The 9,739-nt window shown below is 50.5% G+C and overlaps 1 protein-coding gene across 6 annotated transcripts; it reads left to right on the top strand.

Moving 5' to 3' along the window:
• The first annotated feature begins 636 nt into the window (after window positions 1-636).
• On the top strand, window positions 637-6,129 carry FIGNL1 (fidgetin like 1). Of its 6 annotated transcripts, none has more exons than XM_075494101.1 (2): window positions 637-749; window positions 3,637-6,129. In XM_075494101.1, the coding sequence occupies exon 2, from the start codon at window positions 3,645-3,647 to the stop codon at window positions 5,718-5,720; it is 2,076 nt and encodes a 691-aa protein (XP_075350216.1). In that variant the 5' UTR covers window positions 637-749; window positions 3,637-3,644; the 3' UTR covers window positions 5,721-6,129. The 6 variants fall into 6 exon arrangements, with proteins under 6 accessions (XP_075350216.1, XP_075350218.1, XP_075350215.1 ...); XM_075494103.1 differs by having other exon boundaries at window positions 706-753; XM_075494100.1 differs by lacking the exon at window positions 637-749 and adding an exon at window positions 808-1,286.
• Window positions 6,130-9,739: the final 3,610 nt, after the last annotated feature.

The following is a 9,739-nucleotide window of genomic DNA, read 5'->3' as shown; positions in this document are numbered from 1 at the left end:
GTGTCGTAAGCGGTTTCCCGAGGCGTGTGCAGGCACGTCAGGGTTCAAGAAGCCTCCGATCAGCACGCTTACTGTTAGCGCGTGACGCGAGGGCCCCGGGGCCGCCATCGCGGGGCCGGGACACGGGAAGGGACACGGGACGGGACGTGGGAAAGGACACGGGAAGGGATGGGAAGGGCCGGGACACGGGACACGGGCCAGGGGACAGGGGACTGGAAGGGCCGGGACACGGGACACGGGCCGGGGGACACGGGACACGGGCCGGGACACAGGGGACGGGAAGGGATGGGAAGGGCCGGGACACGGGCCGGAGCAGGGCCGGGACACGGCACACGGGACACGGGACACGGGCCGGGGAACACGGGCCGGGGCCGGGACCCGCCGCACTCGGCGAGACCCGCGCGCACCACGCCGCGCGCGGCGACCGGGGCGGGGCCGCCCGCCTCCCAAGGCACGGATCCCGCGTCCATTGGAGGGCGTACGCCTCAGGCGCAGCCAATAGGGAGCAGGAAGGCCCGCGTGTGGACCTCCCCCGCCCGCCCTCTCGCGCTCCGTCCCCTCCGGCACCCTGCTAAGGCCGAGCGCATGACGTCGGCGCAGCGAACCTTCCCACCCTCCCCTCGGCCCGCCCTTCCGAGCGCTGATTGGCTGCGCCTCCCGGAGCCCTGTTATCCGACTGGTGGGCGGCAGCGGGGCGGGGCTTGGGGCAGCGCGGGATCTGCTGAGGCGGCTGGCGGCGGTCGTGGCCGGTGGGTGCGCGGGGGAGGCGAGGGCGGGGGGGTTGCGCGGCTGCCTCGGCCGCGCCGCGGGACCCTTCTGCTTCGCTCCCGCGCGGCGCCTCGCTCTCCTCTTCCCCCACTCTCCCGCCGCCTCCGCTGCAGGCGCCGAGCGGCGCGCGCCGGGCCCCGGCTGTTGGAGGCGGTTGGCGACCGTTGCGCCCCTTCCCCTCGGGCGTGAGGGCCCTCGCTGCGCTTCCGCGGCGGAGCCCGCAGGGACGGCCCGCCCAGCCCCGCTCGTGGCGTAGCGGGACGAAGGCCGCTGGGGAAGCCTTGGGGCTCCGGTCTCGGCTTCCCTCCGCCGGTGCGGTGAGGGGGTTGCCGTGCTTGGAGCTGCGCCGGCGAGGGCTCCTGAGTGGAGGGGCCCTGCCCTGGCTTCTGGCCGGCTGGGCGGTACCGGCCTGCGCGCACTCTTCGGCAGCGCAGAGGGCTGAGCCTTGCCTGGGCGGCCGGCGTGCTGCTCTGCTGGGGTTGTTGCCTGCGGGCAAGCAGGCCTTCCCCGTGTTTTGGGTGGGTGTTTATGTTCACGTATGAATGGAACGACATCCGGCACGCACGTCAGGTAGTTACTTACCCCTCTGTCTGCTGAGGCCGAACACTCCTGTGCCAGCAAGTCGGTATTGTCGGTGCTTTGATAAACCCCCAGTGTTGGACGCTTCTGTGAAAGGACGGTGCCCACAACGTCTAGGAACAGTTTTGGCTGTTGAAGAAGGACTGACTGTCAGCGTAGGCGTTTGGCTAGCTCTTGGGGAAAATGGTCAGACTATGAGGACAACTAATAGGCATTAGAACAGGGAGAGAAGGTGGCATGAGAAGATACCTCAGAAGGAAAATCAAACTGACGTTTCAAACTAGCCACCTCTGTTGGCTTATTATGACCTTCCCTCAGAGCTGTGAAGATGGTTCCCAAGTCTTTAGAAGTGGTGGTGAACTTGAGATGTCATGTTCCAAATGATGTAAACCTTTGGAAATATTTCATGAGAGCAAATGGCTGCTCCTAAACTTTTTCTGCACTTAGCTTTCATGCTTCGTAAGCTGGTTTTGATTCTACAGTTACAAAAAAGTGATGTGCATAGTGACAGGTATTCAGTATGTTGTTATGTAGCTGTCTGGAGAAAAGAAATAAAAGGCTGCAGCCTTCCATCTCCTGTTCACCTGTCCCTCAGCTGCAGAGGGATTGTGGTGGGAATTTGCGCCTCGTTCGGTAGGCGCAAGTTAGACTTCTCACGGTGCTAAAGTTGACAGTAATTTTTCAGAGGAAATCTTATTTTTGTGGTTTGTTTTTTTTTTTTTTTTTTTTAACTGGCTTCCCATGTAAAGGCGCTGAATTTGCAGGTAAAAGATGTTTTGATGTTTCTAAACAGCTCTACAAAGTTGGGCTAAAGTCCAAAAAAATCCAAACCAAAATGATTTATCCCTTATTGTTTATTATGTGCGTAACCCCTCCTGCCATAATCCTATTGCGCTGTCTGTTGTCTTACGCTGATGCAAGACTTTTTGAAAGTAAAGAGAGAGGACCCACACCCCCTGTATTCCTTCATCTCTGTCTCCCCAGTCTTGTATGTACATTACAGCTGTACATTAATTGGCACTCATGCATAGTCTGCAGCTAATTGGCACTCATGCATAGTCTGCAGCTGATTCAGAAGAAGATTGGGAGTTGACTCGTACTCCTTGGGAAGGGGTGCAGAATATATGGGCCTCCACTGTAATAATTTTTGTTTTAAGTATTCTCTGGCTGGAACGTCCCGCTACATACTGAAGTTAAAAAAAGGGAAATTGGGATTTGATATATTTCGGTCACGTCATACGTGAGACATATGTCCCTTGTAGACGGGTGAGAAGATCGGCATTCGTGTGTTAGGAGCTTTCTGCAAACCCTGTTGAGGCCGTGGTGGATTTCTCATAATTTTGCTTGTGCCTGTGCCTCTTCTGAAGTCGTGAATTCTTGGCATGCCCAGCAATACTGCTGCACGTGATACGTTGCAGAGAAAGACTTCTTTGAAAATACATCGTAAACACGAGCATTTCTTTTCAAGTCTAGCAAAATGCTTCTTCGTAGCCAAATGTCATCCTTCGTATTTCTTAAACTAAAGAATCGCTGAAGGAGTTTAAATTCCACTTTCTAGGTCTGAGAAGCAAGCATCTCTTTAACCACACAAGAGCTTTTTTTCTCTGAAATATGAAATGGGGAGATGTTAGTATGTTCTAAATGGAAGAAATAGTTTTGAACGTTTGCTCTGAATCTGTAAGTATTTTCTTAACCCAAAAGTTTACTAAATTTGGGCTTATTCGTTCCACTTTTACCTCCCCTCACAGACTTCACGTGTAGTTTTATTTATTGGCTTCATTGTTTCATTTTTATTACCATCACTGTAATAAACTTTATCATTCTGACAGTGAGGTATATGTAATCTGTCCTCCTCTGCACTGTGCTGTATTCTGTCAAATACGAGTGAAAGCACTGGTGATTTCATTTAACAAGGCCAATGCTTCTTTGCAGACCATTCTCTGCAGTCTGCTTACCTCCCCAGGAGACCTCTGGTTAAAGGCAAACGCGCTCTCTTTTTTTTTTTTTTTTTTTTTTTTTTTTTCTCCTTCTTCTTCTTTCCTTTCTTTGCACAAGGAAGAGAAGAGAACCTCAGTCGAAATGGCTTTACACCGTGAAGCTGGTTGCTTTTTGGAAATGGTAAAGTGTCCAGGCTGTCTAACCAGTTTACAAGATCTGCTGCGCTATTTCTCTTGATTACAATACTGTATGTTTTCATCATGCATGTGTATTTAGGAAAGGGGGAAAGCAGCCAAAGCAAATAGCTGTGAAATGCATTGTATAACAGCGGGTATTTTACGTATGTTTCAGTGCCAGCCATGGAAACCCCCACCCACAGCACCGTGCACCTGAGCGACTGGCAGAAAAGTTACTTTGCTATTACCTCTGGCACCTGCACACCCGGACAGAAGGCAGACGAATACCGTGCCAAGGTCCTGCGTATTCAGTATGCATGGGCAAACTCTGAGATCTCTCAGGTCTGCGCTGACAACCTGTTTAAAAAATACGCAGAGAAATACTCTGCAATTATTGACTCTGACAACATAGAGACTGGCTTGAATAACTATGCTGACAACATTTTGACTTTGGCAAAGTGTCAGCAAAATGACAGCGACAAGTGGCAATCTGCCTTGACAACAGATAATGTATTTGAATTAAAGTGTGTGCAAGAGAGGATGCAGGCTGGCAAAACCGTCCAAAGCTCTCAGATGGCACCAACAGATGCCCGCGTACTAGCTGAGACGGGGGTCAGTGCCTCTGCCGCTCCAGATCTTCCTAAACTCAGTATCTTCAGCAGTGCTGGAGAGCCTGAGCTCTGTGCTGGCTCAGCAAAATGTGCAAGTCAGGGGCCAGATCTCCTTGCACATCCCCCATCTTCAAAGTCTCTTCAAAGCAGCATGCCTCCTGTGACGAAAACTTCACATGCGCTTCCTGCCTCTTCAGCCTCCTTACCCGAACAGGTTCGTACAGGTTTCCAGGCAACTCCACTATTTGGAAGTAAAGAAGCAGCAAGCAGTAGTTCTCTGAAAATGCCGAGTAACTGTTGTGATGGAGAAAATGTGTCTCTTTCCAGTCAGTCAGCTATGCCTGCACGGTCGGCAAGTTGTGGAAAAAGAAAAGCGTTTTATGGTCTGGCTGACGAAGGCAGCGCGGCGACTCCTAGCCTTGCTCCGTGCCAGGCTTCCATTAGTACAGACACTGGTAGTTTTGGGGGGAGTAGAAACCGAAATGGAGAGAGCAGCGTTCCTGGTTTTAGAACTGCGAAAGAACAGCTGTGGGTGGATCAGCAAAAGAAATCTCAAAACCTACCCCAGCGTGCACCAGTCTCGTCGTACGGAGGTGTAAAAAAATCCCTGGGTGCAGGCAGATCTCGGGGTCCCTTTGGCAAGTTTGTTCCTCCGGTTCCAAAGCAAGACGGAAACGAAAACGGAGGAGCACAGTGTAAACCCCATGCAAGCAGAGCAACGGCTCCACCGCTGCCTGTAGATGAACGGCTGAAAAGCATAGAACCAAAAATGGTTGAACTCATTATGCACGAGATCATGGACCATGGACCTCCTGTCAACTGGGACGACATTGCCGGGGTGGAGTTTGCTAAAGCTACCATAAAAGAAATAGTAGTCTGGCCTATGCTGAGGCCAGACATCTTCACTGGGTTGCGTGGTCCTCCTAAAGGAATTCTTCTCTTTGGCCCCCCCGGGACTGGCAAGACTCTTATAGGCAAGTGCATCGCATGCCAGTCTGGAGCGACTTTTTTTAGCATCAGTGCCTCTTCTCTGACTTCCAAGTGGGTAGGCGAGGGGGAAAAGATGGTGCGTGCGCTGTTTGCTGTGGCACGATGTCAACAGCCAGCAGTGATTTTCATTGATGAAATTGATTCTCTGTTGTCTCAGCGTGGAGATGGGGAGCATGAGTCGTCGAGAAGAATAAAAACCGAATTTCTGGTCCAGTTAGATGGGGCTACAACCTCCTCTGAAGATCGTGTTCTGGTGGTTGGAGCAACAAATCGACCCCAAGAAATCGATGAAGCTGCCCGGAGGAGACTAGCGAAGAGACTGTACATTCCTCTTCCGGAAGCCTCAGCTAGGAAGCAGATTGTCACCCGTCTAATGTCAAAGGAGCACTGCTCTCTAGACGAAGAGGAAATCGAACTCATCGTTAAGAAGTCGAATGGATTTTCTGGGGCAGACATGACACAGCTCTGTCGAGAAGCTTCTCTGGGCCCTATCCGCAGTCTTCAGTCCACGGACATTGCAACCATCATGCCAGACCAAGTGCGGCCTATTGCTTTTCTGGACTTTGAGAGTGCCTTCAGAACCGTGCGGCCCAGCGTCTCCTCCAAAGACCTAGAGCTGTATGAGACCTGGAACCAGACATTTGGCTGCGGCAGATAACTGCGTCCTAACTGTTTCCCTGAAACGTTTCTTTAGCACTGTCACATACTAAACCTGTGATAATTTAGGGTGTCTGCACCTTGTTTTGTTTCTTTGAAATAAATCTTCTTGTCCTGGTTTCAGCTGAGATAGAGTTAATTTTCTTCCTAGTAGCTGGTATAGTGCTGTGTTTTGGATTTTAGTATGAGAATAATGTTGATAACACACTGATGTTGTAGTTGTTGCTAAGCAATGTTTACACTAATCAAGGACTTTTGAGCTTCCCATGCTCTGCCAGGTGCACAAGAAACTGGGAGGGGGCACAGCCAAGAGAGTTGACCCAAACTGGCCAAAGGGCTATTTCATCCCGTATGGCGTCATGCTCAGTATGTAAACTGGGGGGAGTTGGCCGGGGGTAGCGATCGCTTCTCGGGGACTGGCTGGGGGTCAGTTGGCAGGTGGTGAGCAGTTATATCACTTGTTTTTTTCCTGGGATTTGTTCCTCTCTCGCTCTCTTGTTGTTTTCCTTCTCATTACAATGTATTGTTTTGTTGTTGTTGTTGTTCCAGTTATTAAACTGTTCTTATCTCAACCCACGAGGTTTCTTACTTTTGCACTTCCAATTCTCTCCCCCATCCCACTGGGGCGGGGGAAGGTGAGCGAGCGGCTGGGTGGTACCTAATTGCAGACTGGGACTAAACCACAACAGTCCTTTTTGGCGCCCAACATGGGGCTCAAAGGGTTTGAGATAATAACAGATTAACCAGAGCATATTAAGGAATTTAGATCTGTTAGTATTTGCGGGCCACGATACTGATTCATCTGTTGTCGATACTGGGTTACCTGATCTGCACCATGTTCTTTTTTTTTTTTTTTTTTTTTTTTGCTGTACATGTTAAAGATCGGTGTTGGTTTTTGCAGTTTGCTGTGCTCTGCGGTGATTAGTGATGTTTTGCCTGGGAGATTTGTTATTAAAATAGTGACCTTGGGTTTACTTTGGTATTTAAGTGTTGTACTGAAACCATTACTGTACGTCGGGTACCACCTCATGGAAACAATTAGCAATTATACTTCTTCCTCTGAGAGGTTTTTTTTATGGAGGAAATACAAAATGGGACCTTCTCTACTTTCTTCTACAATGTTTCCTCCTTCATTACCATAACTTTTCAGTATCCTGAACATCCTTGGATACTTAAGATACATCTATTGGTATTGCTTGGGAATATTGTTTTGGTTTTGTCTAAGATTAGTAAGCAATTTAAGAATATAATCCAGAGATCTACCCCAAGACTGGATAGTTATGAGTGGCAGGGTGTGTGGGATAGCATGGGCAAATGCCTAGGACGGTGGGCCCCTCCAGTGTTCTGGAACTTCACCCCTGAACAAGTGCAGAATCCTGAAAAATTAGTAGAATATTTGGAAGAAGTATGTTGTCACCCTGACAAATCTAAGGAGATACAAATCACTGCAATGTGCTGGGGCCTGGCCCATGCTTACCGAGCCCTGTTCAACACTATTCAGAACCCTCAAGGATCCGGTGACAAAATGACAGGCACTGCGGCTACTCCGGACCCCCGCCGCAACGGGCACTGCGGTCACTCCAGCCCCACCCGCAACAGGCACTGCGGTTCAACCAGGGAACCAACCTGTGTCAGTACCAGTCGTCCCTATACACAAGAAGAAATCCTGGAAGCGAAAGTCAGCTCGTTTAGAAAGGGAAGATGAAAGAGCAGGGCCATCACAAGGAAAGGAAGAGGAAGAACTTGTGGATGAGATGGAAACCACCCAATCCCTGTCCCTGAGTGAGTTGCGAGCTATGCGAAAAGATTTCAGCCGTCGTCCAGGCGAGCACGTTGTCACCTGGCTGCTCTGATGCTGGGACAACAGGGCCAGTAGCCTGGAATTAGAGGGTAAGGAAGCCAAACAGCTGGGATCCCTTTCTAGGGAAGGGGGCATTGACAAAGGGATTGGCAAAGGGGCACCAGTCCTCAGCCTCTGGAGGTGACTCCTGTCAGTTATGAAGGAAAGATATCCCTTCAAGGAAGATGTTATATATCTCCCCGGGAAATGGACCACCATGGAGAAAGGTATCCAGTACCTGAGGGAATTAGCTGTGCTGGAGGTGATTTATGGTGACCTGGACGACGAGCGGTTACCGAAAGATCCAGATGAAGTCCAGTGCACCTGACCCATGTGGTGGAAGTTGGTACGGAGTGCACCATCGTTGTGCGCCAACTCAATGGCAATACTGAACTTGAAAGATGGAGAGGGTCCAACAGTGGGTGAAGCGGCTAGCCAGCTCCAGGAATACGAAGAAAGTATCTCTTCCTCCCTTGTCTCGGCTGTGGAGAAACTGTCCCGAAAGGTCCAGCGACTCAAAGAAGATAGGTCCTACTTTCCCCCTGTATGGACCAGTATCTCAGCTATTCGGAGTCAGCGTTCCTCTGCTCCAGAGAGAGGATATAGAGGGTACGCACCACCACGGGGCACCCTGTGGTTTTACCTGCATGACCATGGAGAGGACATGAGGAAGTGGAATGGAAAACCTACCTTGACCCTAGAGGCACGGGTACGTGAGTTGCAAGGAAAAACAATCACCAAAGGGAGTTCTTCCAGGAAAATTGCTGCTCCAGTTTCCAGTGGACAGTTCCCCAGACAGAGTAAAAGGGCTGATCTTACTCCTGATTTTAATGAAGGAGCTCCTGACTCACATGTACAAGAAGCACGTAATGAATATTATGACCAGGACTAGAGGGGCCCTGCCTCCAGCCAGGTGGAGGAAAGGGACAACCGGGCTTACTGGACCGTGTGGAGTCGATGGCCTGGCACATCAGACCCACAGGAGTATATGGCTCTAGTAGACATGGTGCACAGTGTACCCTAATGCCATCAAGCTATAAGGGGGCAGAACCCATCTGTATTTCTGGAGTGACAGGGGGATCCCAACAGCTAACTGTATTGGAGGCTGAAGTGAGCCTAACCAGGAATGAATGGCAAAAACACCCCATTGTGACTGGCCCGGAGGCTCCGTGAATCCTTGGCATAGACTACCTCAGGAGAGGGTATTTCAAGGACCCAAAATGGTACCGGTGGGCTTTTGGTATGGCTGCCTTGGAGAAAGAGGAGATTAAACAGCTGTCCACCTTGCCCGGTCTCTCAGAAGACCCTTCTGTTGTGGGGTTGCTGAGGGTTGAAGAACAACAGGTGCCAATTGCTACCACAACGGTGCACCAGAGGCAATATTGTACCAACTGAGACTCCTGATTCCCATCCATAAACTGATTCGTCATCTGGAGAGCCAAGGAGTGATCAGAAAGACTCGTTCGCCTTTTAACAGTCCTATATGGCCAGTGCGAAAGTCTAATGGAGAGTGGAGACTGACAGTAGACTATTGTGGCCTGAATGAAGCCACGCTGCCGCTGAGTGCTGCCGTGCTGGACATGCTGGAACGTCAGTACGAACTGGAGTCAAAAGCAGCCAAATGGTATGCTACAACTGGTATCGCTAATGCGTTTTTCTCAATCCCTTTGGCAGCAGAGTGCAGGCCACAGTTTGCTTTCACTTGGAGGGGCGTTCAGTACACTTGGAAGCGACTGCCCCAGGGGTGGAAACACAGCCCCACCATTTGCCATGGACCGATGCAGACTGCACTGGAACAGGGTGAAGCTCCAGAACATCTGCAATACATTGATGACATCATTGTGTGGGGCAATACAGCAGCAGCAGTCTTTGAGAAAGGGAAGAAAATAGTCCAAATCCTTCTGAAAGCCAGTTTTGCCGTAAGCCAAAGTAAGGTCCAGGGACCTGCACAGGACATCCAGTTTTTAGGAATAAAATGGCAAGATGGGCACCATCAGATCCCAATGGATGCGTTTAACAAAATAACAGCCATGTCTCCACCAACTAGCAAAAAGGAAACACAAGCTTTCTTAGGCGTTGTGGGTTGTTGGAGAATGCATATTCCAAATTACAGTCTGATCGTAAGCCCTCTCTATCAAGCGACCCGGAAGAAAAAGAATTTCAAATGGGGCCCTGAGCAA

Source organism: Mycteria americana, chromosome 2 (genome assembly GCF_035582795.1).
Source record: "Mycteria americana isolate JAX WOST 10 ecotype Jacksonville Zoo and Gardens chromosome 2, USCA_MyAme_1.0, whole genome shotgun sequence".
NCBI classification, from domain to species: Eukaryota; Metazoa; Chordata; class Aves; order Ciconiiformes; family Ciconiidae; genus Mycteria; species Mycteria americana.
This window is presented reverse-complemented; position numbering and strand designations above follow the sequence as displayed.

Bases quoted from the DNA above. Each gene is read 5' to 3' on its own strand.
- FIGNL1 (XM_075494098.1), top strand. From the start codon at position 1,764: ATGGCTGCTCCTAAACTTTTTCTGCACTTAGCTTTCATGCTTCGTAAG. The intron at 1,981-3,636 runs GTAGGCGCAAGT...CGTATGTTTCAG, and splicing joins GGGAATTTGCGCCTCGTTCG to TGCCAGCCATGGAAACCCCC.